Source organism: Wyeomyia smithii, chromosome 2, assembly GCF_029784165.1.
Source record: "Wyeomyia smithii strain HCP4-BCI-WySm-NY-G18 chromosome 2, ASM2978416v1, whole genome shotgun sequence".
Lineage (NCBI taxonomy): Eukaryota > Metazoa > Arthropoda > Insecta > Diptera > Culicidae > Wyeomyia > Wyeomyia smithii.
In genome coordinates this window covers 92,098,149-92,114,499 of record NC_073695.1, presented here as the reverse complement: position 1 = coordinate 92,114,499, position 16,351 = coordinate 92,098,149, and the positions used below count along the sequence as shown (strand labels likewise).

General features: G+C 36.1%; 1 protein-coding gene across 8 annotated transcripts in view; it reads left to right on the top strand.

Annotated features, from left to right (window-relative positions):
- LOC129725042 (cAMP-dependent protein kinase type II regulatory subunit) overlaps positions 1 to 16,351 on the top strand; it is a 105,083-nt gene that overhangs the window by 85,942 nt on the left and 2,790 nt on the right. For 3 of the 8 annotated variants that reach the window (XM_055680431.1, XM_055680430.1, XM_055680428.1), the window contains exons 4-10: positions 148 to 329; positions 9,631 to 9,731; positions 9,839 to 9,940; positions 10,005 to 10,152; positions 10,219 to 10,294; positions 12,407 to 12,589; positions 13,032 to 16,021. In XM_055680431.1, the coding sequence (XP_055536406.1) occupies positions 148 to 329; positions 9,631 to 9,731; positions 9,839 to 9,940; positions 10,005 to 10,152; positions 10,219 to 10,294; positions 12,407 to 12,589; positions 13,032 to 13,213 (974 nt within the window). In that variant the 3' untranslated portion in view covers positions 13,214 to 16,021. Of the gene's footprint in view, positions 1 to 147; positions 330 to 9,630; positions 9,732 to 9,838; positions 9,941 to 10,004; positions 10,153 to 10,218; positions 10,295 to 12,406; positions 12,590 to 13,031; positions 16,028 to 16,351 lie in introns of those variants that run through there. The other 5 variants (XM_055680435.1, XM_055680434.1, XM_055680429.1 and 2 more) reach the window with 3 other exon arrangements.

The following is a 16,351-nucleotide window of genomic DNA, read 5'->3' as shown; positions in this document are numbered from 1 at the left end:
ATTTTGTGTTTATGTGTGATGGTATCGAATTTTATATCCAATTTTCTCACTAACTAAAAAAATCTAATGTATATCAGTATTGACTGTATGATAATAAATAGTTGGAACCTCAAATTGTATTTCGTTTTTTCTCACCTCTAATTGCAGAACCCCTAGTGAATCGGTACGCCTCACGCAGGAAATCAGTGTTTGCGGAAACATACGATCCAGAAAACGATGATGACGATGATGGTGCAAGAGCAATATTCCCTAAGACGGACGAGCAACGGGCGCGATTGTGCGACTCAGTCAAAAACATTCTGTTGTTCCGGTCGTTAGATAAGGAACAGGTTAGTAGCGATTTGTATCCTCGTATCTGGTGTAAATCCACAAATCGAATGAAAAAATTTGAAATGCATCAACCTTATTATAGCCTTTGATGCATTATGCATGAAATGATAAAAGTAGCAACTGTTTCTCGAATCAGTATCAAATCTCTCATTGCGCTAGTGAAACGAAAAAAAAACAATTATCCAAAGTGAATTTCAAATTAATTATTTGATTTTAAAATATCAAAAATATCTAATATCAAAATCTTGCTTATTTACTCGCTTCGGAGTACCTAAGGTGGTTGAAAAGTAAAAAGGCAGCCGACATTTTCATACACACCCATCTATATTAGTCATTTCGTAATAATGTTGATCAAATGCTGTTGAGTTTTTATTCGTTACGGCTCTGAAAAAAAAAATCTTTAATGTTTAACCTGTAATATTTTGGCCGCTAATTTTGCAATAGAAATACGTAACTGAAATTCAGCTTAATTCATTGAGAATCCGCAATCACAAAACTAGTTGTATCTCGGGATTGGTTCAAGGCACAGAAAATGTTTTCATATCCAAATGCAGATAGTTCATTGCTGTTTTTAGAAAAATATTAGAAAAATTGTTCCATAACAGTTTTGATGAATTTCTACCTTCTATCAAAGTTTTAACTCTCTGTTGGTCAACCTCAGCGGCCATTTTATTCAACAATCTCTTTTATGTTTGCAGTATCCCGAATTGCTTTGGTACTCTTCTTCAGTTTTTTCACAATTGCTCAATATAATTGGCTTTGGCGCAATGGGGCAACTGGGAGGGTGTTTTTCAACGTAGTCGACCCCATTTTCACGATATCACTGAAACTTCTATCGACTGTAGTGGTAGCTTGCCAAATCTGGTCAAAACATTACCAAACTTTTTTGTAAGCCTTAATAGACGGGAGGAGACGTTTCTGCATGCAGTCTTCTATTTCGAGTCTATTGTTTTGCTTGTGACAAGACTCTTGGTTTCCTGTCCACAGTTGCAAATCCAACAGTTTAATCAAATACTTCCTGGCAAATTTATAAGTGAAAACAAAATTATATTTTCTGTGGAATACCTCCTCTGGTAGTGTAAAATTACAGGCCTTGCAGCTTCCGTCTTAACGAGGGTTTCGTCAACCTTTGCACTTCGTCAAAACCTTATAGTAAAACTTTCGAGTACGTGTTTTGGCTACCAGGTTTCATTACAGCGCCCTGTTGATTTAAGACCACGTCTTTTTATAATGTAGGTGTTATTTTTTATTAGTTTTTGACAAAAGTGCATGATTATATGCGGAATACCCTTCCGAACATGAATTTTTATTGGTGTGTTAAAGGCGAAAAGGAAGGCCTGAATTGTTCACGCAATTTCAGTAATAAGTGATACGTCGCCGTGTGACATGAGCTTGTTCAGAAGCGCGCCGTTTTATTTTATTTTATATCTAACATTTTTATGTCCAAACTTACCTTTATCATTTCTCTGTATCGCAAACCTCGAAAAAAAAAAAAAAAACACCACTGATGAGACTTTTCAAATAGAGATCATCATGAGAAACACTGATGTATCCTTCAAATAGGTAGTGGCCAATTTACTTTCATACAAATTGAAACTACGTTTATTTTGCAACAATTGTTCCGATTTTATTGATTATTGTTCGAATTAAAAGACACTGCACTGCGCCAATTAATTAGAGCTTAATTAATTAGAGCTTACCAGAAGTCGCATAAGATTGCACGGATTACCTCGTATAAAGATCTATGGCACATCAGTATCGTATTGCTATATGAACAACGTATGTGTTTAATCGCATATGGTGTAATTTTGCGAACTTCTTGCGATGAGTGTAACATACTCGCATAGTAATACACATAAACTCATATAATGCCTGTCCAAACTCGTAGTAAACTCACAAAGTGATGATTATACGTATAAAGCAAAAATCTCCAGTATCACGTCGTATTACATATAAATTTAGTCGCAAAAGCTATCATTTTGTATCAGCGATAATGATAAATTCATGAAAACAAGCCTAGATAACTAAAAATCGCATATGATTGCACGGGTTACCTCGTATAAAGTTCTATGGTACATCACTATCGTATAGCTGTATGAGCAACCAAGTGTTTCATCGCATATGGTGTTGTTTTGCGAACTTCTTGCGATGAGTGTAACATACTCACACAGCAATACAGGTAAACTCATATAATGTATATTCAAACTTTTATCAATTCCACAAAGTGATGAACATAAGCGAAAACCAAAAGTCTCATGTTTAGTCGCAAAAGGCATCATTTCGTAACACCGTAAACGACTGATGCCGCTAATGTTTGCACAGCTTACATCGCACAAGATATTATGATAGATCATTAGCTTGTATGACCAATGTGAATGTTTCATCGCATATAACGTTGTTTTGCGGAACCTTTGCGACAAATAGGTAATAAACCCGGATTCAAAGACCAATTAACTTTTCCAAAGCTTGGTTAAACTCGCAGTAAATCCACACACTGACGAATATGCGCGAAAATCGAAAACCATCTGCATTACAGCGTATCACATATGTATAAATTTAGTCACTTCCCGCCGCTGCTGCTCTTCAAAAAATGAGCCACAGAAAACATCTGCGGACAACTCGGATCAATGATGCACTACTTAGCATAATATCTTTGTTAGAAACTTGCCTTTAATTGTTGTCGAAGGCGGTAAAATCACTCAATTTTGTTTAAACAAATGACACAGCTCATCGAGCGACCATGACAATTCAACCGAAATGTAAACAACGAACGTTCCCGCAGAAATTTACAAACTAACTCGTAATACGAGATCTAATTAGATTCATGCTTTACGAAGTCTTTTGGTCATGAAATTAGAAAGTTATTACTAAAATTCAGAGATTTCCGACAGCGACGCCACGGAGGAGAGGAAAGAATGATGCTAGACAATCTAAGAGTCCGAGGTTCGAGTCCGGATGGATACCCAAATATTACAGCGTGTGCCCAAAGGAAAAAGAAAAAAACGGTAAAAAGTAAACACTGACATTTGTAATTTGCTATTGCTTGTAATATGAATAGCAAGGGATACAATAATGCATAATAATTGCTACTCTGTCCGCTGTATTTTTTTTATTTGAAGGTGGTTCAATCGCACGGTTTAATAAATAAATACGAAGGAATGCATAGCGAACATCGCATAAATATTTGAAATAATTTGCTAATGTAGACTTGTGAATTCGCATTAAGTAATAAAAGAACCCGTAGTGTATATTCATATATCGCTTATAGTTTCGTTTCAAATCGCAAATATGAAGTTGTAGAGTGGCATTAAATAATGGAACAGCTCGTATAAGTTATCAAGCTTATATATAAGTCGCATATATGAACTTTTTTCATCGTAAAAGTTTATTGATATTTTGGAAATGCACGCATATCGCCTCCACTTTTGCACGTATAAGCAACATTAGCAGCATCTTGTGCGATTTAACTATCACGTATAAATGCACGTACAATGCGATGACTGTTTGCATTATACGCGTAAATTGGTTGTCTGGGCTTCCAAGGTCTAACAAGCCAGTCGTCGTATGTTCGATTCCCGGTTTGGGAGAAGACTGTTAGTGTCAGTAGGATACCCCCCACAACTGTCCTGTACACTAAAACAGTTGGTTGTGAAGTTTTAGTAAAATAACGAACCACGTCAGCATTTATTCTGGATAAGAAGAACAAGCAGAACAATTGACTCTAGCATGTTGTTGGGAATAATCCCACTTCCAACCTTCTTGACGAGCTTCAGACGTTTCTCAAATCCATCTCAAGCGGCACGAACGACTTCCATGGGTACTTCGTCCTGTACATGTAAAATTGGGGTTTTAAATCGGGCCAATACACAATGGTTGGAAAATTAACATATTTGGCAATTATTTTTTGGTGTCAAATTGTTAGTTTTCTACTGTAGATGATTTTGTCATTTGAGAAAAATAGTAGTTTGTAGTGACAAGGGGTTGACCATGAACCACGTGAATTGAGGCAAATCTTATTATTTTTCGAAATAATAAAAATAATCGTCAGTGTATACAAACGAAAAATTATACTGACTCTACGTTTTCTTTAAAAAAAAAAAACGAAAAAAAGCTATGTCATTTATTAATGTTCCCTTAGAAGAATTTTATATATTCCAACACATCCACAAAAAGTCTTTTTCTTAATTTTTGAGAGAGATAACTTTGGAGGCGTTTTTCAACATGAACCGTGCTATGTATCAAGATTTCATTGAGAAATTATGAAAATATAGATAAAAACCTAAATTAATCCACCTAGCGGTCATACCTTTCTCATTCAAACTTATTATTTGTAAAACTAGATTTACATGAACGCTTCATTCCAATAAATGTATATTCACTCTTTAGGTTCTAAAATATTGATGTTGTAATCTATACATATAAAAATGCAGTCCGATCTGTCTGTCTGATCCATATAGGCTCGAAAACTACCGAACCGATCGACGTGAAAATTTGTATGTAAGGGTTTTTGGTGCCGATAAAGGTTCCTAGGATAGTTTGAGACCCCTCCCTCTTCTGGAAAGAAGGGGTCCCATGCAAATGAAACATAAATTTCTGCACAACTCAAGCACAAACCAAGCAAATCAAATCGAATTTGGTATGTGGATGTTTTAAGGGGTAACAAATATGTCCATAATAGTTCGACGCTCCTCTCTTTTCTGGAAAGGAGGGGTTTCATACAAATGAAACACAAATTTCGCACAGCTCAAGAACAAATCAAGAAAATACAACCAAATTTGGTAAGTAAATGTTTTTAGAGGTAACAAATATGTCCATAATGGTTCGACGCCCCTCCCTTTTCTGGAAGCACATGTTTCTGCACAAATTCCTGCACATCTCGCGAACTAATCAACTAAATGGAACCATATTTGATAGGTGAATGGTTTTAGTGGTAACAAATATGTTCCATAATCGAACTCAGGCAACATTTTGGATTGTAAGAAGGCAACATCCGGTTTTCCAAAAAAACAGCCAAAATGGCCGATTTCCGCCCAATATAATAATATCCGGATCTAGAATGATACACAGGAGCTCAAATCGACCACGGATACCATTTTGAATTCTAAGATGGCGACTTCCGGTTTCTGAAAAACAGCTGAAAATGACCAAATACCACCCAATATGAGTATCTCCGGAGCCAGAATGTTGCAAGAAGCTAAAAATTGACCTCAGACACCATTATGAATCGTAGGATGGCAACTTCTGGTTTCTGGAAAACAGACAAAAATGGCCGATTTCAGTCTAACATGAGTATCTCCGGATGTAGAATGATACACAGCAGCTGAAATCGACCACAGAGCCCAATTTGGACTCTAGGTTGGCGATTTTCGGTTTCTGGGAAACAGTCGAAAATGATCGAATAACACCCAATATGGGTGTTTCTTCAACCAGAATGACGCTCAGAGGCCAGAAATTATCTTAAATACCATTTTTAAATCTAAGACGGCGTCTTCCAGTTTGTAAAAATCAGCCTAAAATAACCAAATACCATCCAATATGAGTATCTCTAGAACCAGAATGATGCAATGAGCGAACAATTGACCTCAGGCACCATTTTAAATTGCTTAATGGCAACTTCTAGGAAACAGTCGAATATGACCGAATAATACTCAATATGGATATTTCCGTAATCAAGATGATGCATAGAAACCAAACATTGACACTGGACACCATTTTGAATTTAAAGACGACCACTTTTAGTTTCTGGAAAACAACCAAAATAACTAAATAACTCCCAATATGGGTATTTCTGGTGTCAGATTGATGCCAGAAAATCTGCTGAAAATGATCAAATACCACCAATCATTTCAAACGCTTTGTTATTTGACGTCGTCGTGCATTTGCAGACTTTAAACACATCGCAAGGTATCAATGAATTTGGAACGTTCAAATAGTACGACACCACATTTAAATTATGTTGAGGCCACATATATCGATCAAAGCAGGTATGGTTTCAAATAGTCTTTGAATTTCTTTTCTTTCCATAACTTTTGAGCCACATATCAAATTGTTATGAAGTTTGTTATTTGTAAGTTTAAAAGATGACTCGTTCGTATGACACGAGTTACGTTCAAATAAGTCATGTTATCTTTGAGATAATAGACTTTCGTTGTTTTATTAACAATGTAATACATAGCGGTTGCTTAAGTTCGATTATAATCAAATGAAATGAGAACGTATAGGGCAGTCAAACTTTGAAACCACGTGTTCAATCATAATTCATCAATTAACCCTTGATTAGCCTGCTCATCTGATAATAATATTGATCAATTCGTAGTTTCTGTAGATTCTGTAGTTTCTGAGATAATGAAGTTTCGTAATTTTCACATTTCGGTACATTACAGACGAAGTTCCTGTTCGATTAGAGTAAAATTCAATAGGGTGTTATAAGGCAGCTAGACTTTTCATTTGACACTAATTTTGTGGAAATCGGGTCAGCCATCTCTAAGAAAAGTGAGTAAGTTCAAGTAGTCTTCGGAATATATTCCTTTTCATAGCTGGATTTCACATTTTTAAACATAACAGGCAAAGTAATAATCCGATTGCAAAACAAATCAATTGGGTTTTATGGGGCAACTGGACCTTCCATTTGACACTGATTTCATGAAAATTGGTTCAGCCATCTCTGAGAAACATGAGTGAGATTAAACACCCTTCAGAACACGTTTCTTTTCATAACTTTTGAACCACAAGTTCAATCTTTATGAAATTCAAAAGTTAAGGGTTTTCAAGGTAGCCCGTTCATTTGAAACCAATTTTGTTCAAATCGGTTGTGTGGTTTCAGAGATAATGATGTTTCATGATTTTTACATTTTGATACATAACCTCCAAACTAAAAATCCGATTACAATAAAATTTAATAGGGTCTTATGGGACAACAAGACCTTTCATTTGCAATTGATTTCATGAAAATCGGTCCAGCCATCTCTGGGAAAAGTGAGTGAGAATAAAAATCTGCACATACACACACATACAGAAAATGCTCAGCTCATCGAGCTGAGTCGAGTGATATATGCCATTCGGCTCTTTGGAGCACTTTTATATCTTCGGTTTTGCAAGTGATTGCTATACCTTTCTAGGAGAAAGTCAAAAACTACAAAATGATGTGCTCAAAACATCCTGAATATGAAATTCGCATTTTGGGTATTTTGGCCGCTCCTTTATATGGGGACCGTCTTATGTGCAATGTACTCCGTACTCCGTGAACATTACGTTTCTTGAAAGTTTGGTATCTAAGGTCTTCGTTGAGTAAGTTATGTATGGTCGATTTATGAATATTAAGACCAACGATGGTGCCATTTTCGTCGAATTCACTCTCTTGCGATCGCTCAGTCTTAGCTGAACGTGGTTGACTTCATCTTTTTCGGTCATCCAATGTGGAAGTGTCACGGGAGCTTCTAATGGTCCGAATCGGACCGTCCGATAGACATTAGCACGCTTAAAAAATCATGATCTTGGGGATAGTTTTGCTAATATTGTCAACCAGTTTCCTGTGCTGTGAAAATAAATTTATCCAGGTTTTAATATTTTCGAATTTCTGAGAATATTCCACTATGAACCTACATTCTAACTTGCAATCTACGATGTAAGACTTATGAGTTTATTTTTTTGTGAAGTTAGTGAGAACCTTACGACCCGTTTTTCAACAACAACAACAACAACAACGTTTTGGAACAAACATTTTTTTGTCACATTTTAATCAAATCTTGCGCTGTCAAAACTCAACTTGATTCACATAGTCTCGCACAAGCTAAGTTCAACGCGTAAAAATGGTTTTGTTTGTTTCTTATTCTGCTTTTAGCTGAGGTAGGGTAACGGGGGTATTTTAGCCAGCTTTAGGAAGTGTTCGCACAGTTCATTAAAAACAAACACAATTTTTCAACATAAATACTTACTCTTATATACCATTGTTAAAAGCTAAGTGTCTTTTTTAATATACACCGTTCAACAATGCAATATATTGGAAAATATCCTAGAAATATCAAAATTTCTATGACGTACTAAAACATATTTTGGTCCACCAAATTTTTATTTTGGCCCACCTTTATATCTAGAGACGTATATGGAAATAGTTCGGACTAATTATATTTAAGATCATCATCGGTATTTTTAGAGCTAAAATAGTGGGTTTGAGGAGAACATCCTTCTGCTGTGAATTTTTGTAAATTTTAGGCATCTAAAAATGAAATGATTTGGCTTATAGCGGTTTAACTGACATTCTCATCCAATTTCATATCGTTAAATGTGATAAATTAAGAAGTAATTACCTGTAAATTGTCACAAGCTGCTTCTTTGTTCACGTGAAACGGCCGAACGGTAAACAAAGAGATGTCAAAACTTGGCATGGCCAAAATATGTTCGCTTCAGAAAGAAGCAAACATATTTCGGCCATGCGTTTAACCACTGTTTCAACTTTTTCCAACATGTTATAGTATAAAAACTGTTTCTATGACATTTTATTGATGTTACTACAACAACGAATTGTTTCAAAAGCATACATATTTGTTACAATAGCTTCCGAACGTTGACTTGTATATTACCACTTCCTCTTGACTTTAGGTTGACTCAGCCATGACTTTGAAGATGTATGAACTTATTCCAAAATAACACTACCTAGAGCCAGTTTTTCGCCAAAAATTATTGTGTAGTATAATTCTTAGGTGCGTTATTCAATGCTGCATGCATAGTTTTCTAATATTCATTGAATTTATCAGATAAAATGCGTAAAATGTTACCGGGTGGGCCTGAATATACATGTGGGTCAAAATACCCCCGTTACTCTATTACTTGCTACTGCGTTGAAATGAAACATCATGACAAACAACGCATCAACAACATCGTCTGAAACTAAACTGAACAGAATAACATTGATGTTTTTTCAAATGTGAAACAATCCTCAGACATATAGTACACAACGTAGATAATATCACAAACCCAGATCTATGTTCGTATAAAAGAGCAGGGAAACCACTCGCCAAAAGAACTTTGATTGACCAAGGACACTTTACGGTGGAGAAATAATATATGCAATAATACTATTAACGGACCAACTTTTCCTATTTCAACTTATCGAATAATCTGTTCTACTTCAAGTTTTGCTCGGATCCAAGACTGCGTTTTCCTAAGCGGATAATACTGCATTGAACGTCGACTTTTTTATTATTTGCCGTATCCTTCATCAGTGCAGATTGATGCTTCTCAAAGTTTCCCAAGTTATGTATAGTCGTATTAGTCTCAATAATGTAATTTTTCCCCTTTCAGATGAACGAAGTGCTGGATGCCATGTTCGAAAAGAAAGTCAAAGCGAAAGATTATATTATAAAACAAGGCGATGATGGAGATAACTTCTACGTCATTGAGTCGTAAGTATTGAGCTTGTTGTCTTGATTAATTTGCTCGTTAAAATAATTCTCATACCTTACGATGGTTGACTTTCGAAATCTATCATATGATACTTTGCAACTTACAGAGGAGTTTATAAAGCATACGTTGGAGAGGACCAGAAGCACATACACACGTACGAAAATAGCGGCAGTTTTGGTGAATTAGCTTTGTTATATAACATGCCAAGGTAATTGGTGTTAATATTCAGTACCCTTTAAGAGGTGTTCATGTGTTCTGTTTTCTCATTGCAGAGCTGCTACGATTCAAGCTGAAACGGAAGGTCAATTGTGGGCGATGGATCGCCAGACCTTCCGAAGAATACTGCTAAAATCTGCCTTTAGGAAACGAAAGATGTACGAAGCACTTCTCGATGCAGTTCCGATGTTGAAAACATTACAGGTGAGTTAATCGGATTTAAAATTTTGAGATAACAATCGTACTAGACTTTTTTTTTCACCCACGCAGAATTACGAGCGTATGAACCTGGCTGATGCTCTTATACCTCAAACTTACTCGAAGGGCGAAAGAATAATCAAACAAGGTAAGATAATTTTCCATTTTTCGTAAAAAATGTTCGGTACAACTTCAACATGAGTTGAGTAGAAAGCGATATTGAAATGCAAATAGACAAGTACTGATTTTGTTTTATAAACTTGCGAAGTGTTAAGCACTGTTTTGGATGCTTATTTAGTCAGAGCAGAAAATTAGATGTCACATTTAAAAAATTTCTTCTGTTCAGTCTCTTCACACTAGCTTGAGTAAGAAGAGAAAGTTCTGAACGTATAAGGGTTTCCATTGTATTGTTACTAACTGTTGTTTTAAGTGGGAGTTGAAAGAGTTGCTAGCAGTTAATAAAATAATGTTTACGTTCGTCTCATGGTAACTGGGTAGTATGGTTTCATACTATATTTTTGATCCAGATTTTCGCCAGTGCTCGAATCCCAGCCGATATGAAATATAAATCATGCACTCAAAACAACGTACCCAACCATGAAGCGAAGATATTTTATAATTCAAATAATCTTCGTTCCCGCATTTACAAGCATAACAACGTTGAGCAGAAGTTGTATTTGTTAGGGATTGACGCATTTTCACCAATCATAAACAATGACAACACGCATTTTCATGACTTTTCAATGTTGAATTCTATGATTTTTTCCCAAATTTATATTTGAACTTTTACGGATCAATGTCGATATCGCAAATTTTCATCAATGGAATATTACGGGTTTGATTAAAGTAAATCTAAGATAAAATTTCAAGTTAAAAAAAAAAGTTTAAGAAAATATAATAAAAAATCTGCTATCGTATTTCTCACTAAAGCGACAATTTGCGCAGTTTTGCGCTACAGCGGACAGTATGCATTTAAAAGCTTACGTTTTTATCTGAATTTTGAATGTAGTCACAACCGTGGCAACTAAAACTTTTAAGCTGCTTCTCTACGAAAAATCACTTTTTTTTATTGATTTTTTTAGTGTCAGGCCTATTATGGCCTAATTTTACAATATCGAGTGAAAGAGATTTGTTTTGCATAGAATTTCAAACAACTTTTATTTTGACGCAAAAAAAGTCCAAGCTATCATTGAAACTGCAGAGCATTAATGTACTTTTTTTTCAAAAATATGTAAAAAATCATCAGTATGTCAAGTTTGAAAAGTCACAAAAAAACAGATTTCATGATATTGCGCTCAAGTTGTGGAGTTAAGCACTTGAATGTTATAGCTGTTATAGCAATAAAGGAAAAATAATATGAAACGGCTGACGAAAAAAAAAATTTTAGGCTGATGGCCAGCGATTCCCCATTGTGCATTTGGTACGTCTCCCGACCTATTGAAAAGTAGTGCAAAGACTTAGCTTTGCCAGGGACTTGTGATAAGCACGATGAGTCCCTGTAAGTGCAGGGAATTAAAACATCCGCACTGATTCTACTTTGGAAATCGAATGTTTTATTAATTAACTTCAAACTTAATTCTACCCTACCAAGAAGAGCCGGAGAGAAACAATTCTCTTGTCCGATTCTTCGTCCTGTCCTTGTTAATCCTAACACTTTTAATTAGTTAGTTATGCATTTGTATCTTCCGTCTCGCTCAATTTACTCGCGGACAGGCGTCTCTTACTCAATCGAAAATCGTTCGGTATTCATTATTATTATTATTATTATTTTAGGTTATTTGCCATGTGGCCGTCATCGTTTCGTTCTCATCGGAAACGGAGCGTCGCATTTCGACTTCGAATGCTATAGAAAAATAATAAAGTATCGTTCTCTTGAAATTAGTAGAATTGCTGAGTGCTTTAAGAAATGCTTATTAATCATACATGCGCGGCTATTATTTCAGAACCTGTCTGTGAGAACGGAATGTCGCGATTTATTCCTAATTCAAGAAACATGCATGGACAAGAATATTCCTGTCCATGGGAATGTAATGCAAGAGTTTATGAGAATCAAAAATGCTTATTAATTTCTTGGAAGGCCTGTTCAGTAGCAGCAAACAATAAAATTATTTTTTTCCGTCGATAGTTGCTACTTTTCCTAATAATTTTCAATAAACCAAATAATATTATGAAGACTCAATGAAAGCTGTTGAACAGCATTGATGCAAACTAAACTAAATACAGAAACTGAAATAAATCAACGAAACACAACACTTCACAGGTGATGTTGCCGACGGGATGTATTTCATTGAGGATGGCAAGGTTTCGATTCGTATCCAACAGGATGTCGGTGAGGTTGAAATTTCAAATTTGGAAAAGGGACAGTACTTCGGAGAGCTGGCACTGGTGACTCATCGACCACGGGCAGCTTCGGCGTACGCCGTGGATAACGTAAAGGTGGCATGTAAGTATCAACTCAGAATTTACGTTACGCTTAGCGATATTTGTATGCACGCAATACATTAATCACCAATTGGCATGGTAGGGAGCAAGCGGATTGTTCACAGTTCTGACGTAAATAAGTGTCTTGCAGTATGTAGTTCAGTTGTCAACAAAATTACCACAAGTATAAACTCCTTACTAATCTTTGAGCCTTTTCTAATGTTTAACTCTTTTCTATTTCTGTTTTCTTTCATGGTTCATTTTCTTCTCAATAACACACCTCTTTACTTGCATGCACTTTTGTTCAACCTAAATGCTCTAACCCGTAACAAAACGTTTGCCAATCATCGACGGTTTGTATGTTTTAATTCTTTCTAACAAAAATAACATAAAATCATAATGCTATTGAATACCACGGTCGAACAACTTCGTATTTGCGTTATTTATAAACAATAAACTTGAAGTTCTACAAACGGACTGTTTTGAGCGGCTTTTGGGGAAATTGTCTGATGTCATGTTAAGGGGTATGAAACACTACCGTTATGTAGATGATTCCGCCTGGAGAATGATACTGGAAGCGTGCAAGGAGGAAAATTGTGTCCTGGATAGCAGAAGCAGTTTTACTTTATCCAATCGAAATGTTTGATGATATAACAGCAAAGTTGCTACACACAACTAATCGTTTTTCATTTCATATTGACATATACCACTCACGAAATTATAGATTTGAAAAGCTCTATTGTTGTTCAGGGTATATGTTGCCTCGTGTTGGCTGAAATATTTTTAAATCAGCCTCTGCAATTAAAAGAAAATCCCATCGACAAGTTTTTATTCTGTTGTCAAAATCTTTGCTAAGTGAAAGTAGAAAAGTAAACTCAACAACTTCGAATAGCTTAGTAAAGTTATCCCTGCAATCACAAACGTTCGCTTTCCTCTTACATCTCGTGCTCGAAGTACAACAGGTTGCCAAATTTTCTGTCCCTAGGAGCACAAAAAGCTCTTCTTACCAAGCGAATTGAGTTACAAAATCGTCATTTATTCACTTATGGTTTCCCCCAATGACTCGCACCTGCTTATATTGTAATGTGGATTTTATTTCGTTTAGCTTTATTTGCTAGCATATCACTGGATGCTGAATTTATTTCAGTTTGCCGGTCGAAGTAAATAATGATAAATTATGTCTAGGCCTGTCTATTTATCGCTTTCGTTGGAAGAAGAAAATGAATGTTGAAGGGGGAGAAATCTATAGTTGGTTAGATGAATGAGATAAGCAGATCGACGACAAAGGCGGGAAAATGGAAAAGCCAGCCAGTCCCACCTTAACATTAAGTTAGGTTTCGCATTGTTATCTTGCACAGAAGAAAGAAACGTTCTTTTCAATCGTACATTCCTCAATAAGTGCACCAACTTCTTTGGGTCGATTTTCTTCAATGAATCAAGCCAAGTTATTTATTATTCTATTGAAACATTAAAATTATACTGGTCGAAATATTCGAAAAAAATTGCCCTAGAGCTCAAACTGGAAGAAACGTTATTGCTTTTTAACCATTCCTGTGAATTGTGGTGCCCCTAGCAAGTTCGGAAGTGCGTAAAGTCTTAAAGGACTTGAATGCACTTCTCCCGTAAGCAAACATAGAAGCAACGAATTTGGCGAGCAATTACTCTGCGGCCTTTGACGTACTTTCAAACTTGCTAAGGTCATTAAAGCTCGGTTAAAAAAGCTATTATCCTTCATATTTTTCCAATTTGAGTTCTGAGACAAAACGTGTTGACCAGTATTATAAGTGTCATCAAGTGCCAACACGGCCTTTACAATGACATGAATTATTGTTCAAATTATTGGCTATCTCATAATTGATTCAAAAATGGTGAGTTTTATCAAACATTTATAGAAATATTTAAAATTGAATGTACAAAAAAATCAGGGGCGACTCGTGGCTGTTGAACCTACCTGTTCAACTAGAAAATCTGAAAATCAGAGTTTGGGGAAGTAATTACATTTTTATCCGCGAATAAAAGCAAGTAATTCCCTTTGTTACTATTTAAAAATAAAACTAAAAAATAAGAAAATAAGAGCATTAATTTGGATTTAAGATTCATATTTTGCCTGACGTCACCATGTGCATTGCACGGGTTGCACCTATGGACGAGTCGCCCCTGAAAAAAATTAAGGAGCTATCAAAAATCAATTAAATAATTCGCATAAAAGCAACATTAATACTACTGAAAACAAAAACACAGATTAATACTACTGAAACAATGCACAGAATAATTTCAAGGCCAACTACGCGACGATCCCATTACCTTTAACGATACATCCAGCTTCTATCCCGAGACCAATTAAAAAAATATTAAGAAAAAAGTTCTGTTATCAACACAGGCATTTTAAAATGACCTTTTTAATTTACCTACTAGAGTGCTCATTATTTATTATCAAAAAGTTTTAGGTTAGCTAATAAACTTTCACTCAAAAAATAAAGCTGGTAACCGCGAGGTTACATAGTCCGTCGAAGCAGATGGTCGAGAGTTCGAATCTTAGTTTTAGTAGCAGGCCATTTTTGGTTATTAAAGGACTTTAGCATGAATTATTCTCACCCTATATATAACTGCGCTTGGTCCGAATTTGTTTGGTTTCTTACGATGGGAAAAAGAACATTTCTCGCGTAACTTGTCTAAACGACCTAAGTAACAATGAGCGATTCTCTCCTCTCTTACTCTGTTTCGTCAATTACAGTGTCATTATAAAAGCTTTCAACGATTTCTTGCCATAAACGAAAGGCTGTAGTATTGCCTAGCTTACAAGGCAAAGAGTATCATGAAGTATGTAAAAATAACTGAAGTGATAATCAAAGAGAAAGTGAACAAAGAGGGTCTCTCAATGTTACTTAGGTCCTTTTGAAAAGTTACGCGAGATTTATATGCTTCTGAGCTAGGGGAGCTTCGTAGCCGCAAGGTTACAGAGTCCGCTTTGATACTTGAGTGGTCGTGGGTTCGAATCTTAGTAGAATCAGGCCATTTGGTTGTCAAAGGACTTTAACATGGGTTTATTCTCAGGCTCTCCACTACATACCCTTCCTTCAAGCTGAATTCTATAGTACCCTTGCTGACTTTGATCTTAGTAAAAAAGTCCCTTTTATAATAAAACTGTTCTGAGTAACGTATCGTAGTTCTCTTCAGGGAATTGTAATTATGGTGCGATCTTGGCTGGGGAAACGAGGTTTCGATAAGACTCCTTCCTCTTGACAAAATATAAGTCCTACTTATAATAAAGCTGACCAGAGGTGAAGCATTGAGTGCCTCTTCAGGGAATTGTGATTGTGACGCGGTGTTGGTAGGAGGAACGAGGTTTCGATAAGACTGACAAAATAAAGTCCTTCTCATAATAAAACTGATCTCAAGAATATTTATCCTCTACAGGGAATTGTAATTGGCGATATTGGCACGAGGAACGAGGTTTCGATAAGACTCCTTCCTCTTGACATAATAAGGGGCCATCCACATACCACGTGGACAGCTTTGGGGGAGGGGGGGGGGTTGGGTAATGTCCACGGTCCATACATTTTTTTTAGAATTTATATGGACAGTTGTCCACGAGGGGGAGGGGGGGGTCAAAATCGTTAAAATCTGTCCACGTGGTATGTGGATGGCCCCTAAGTCCCTCTTACAATAAACCTGGCCAGAGAGGAACGTTAGGTGTAGCCTCAGTTCAGGGAATTGTAATTTGGCGATATTGGTAGGATAGAAGGAAGCTCGGTATAGTAGAGCAGTAAGCTTGAAACGAAAG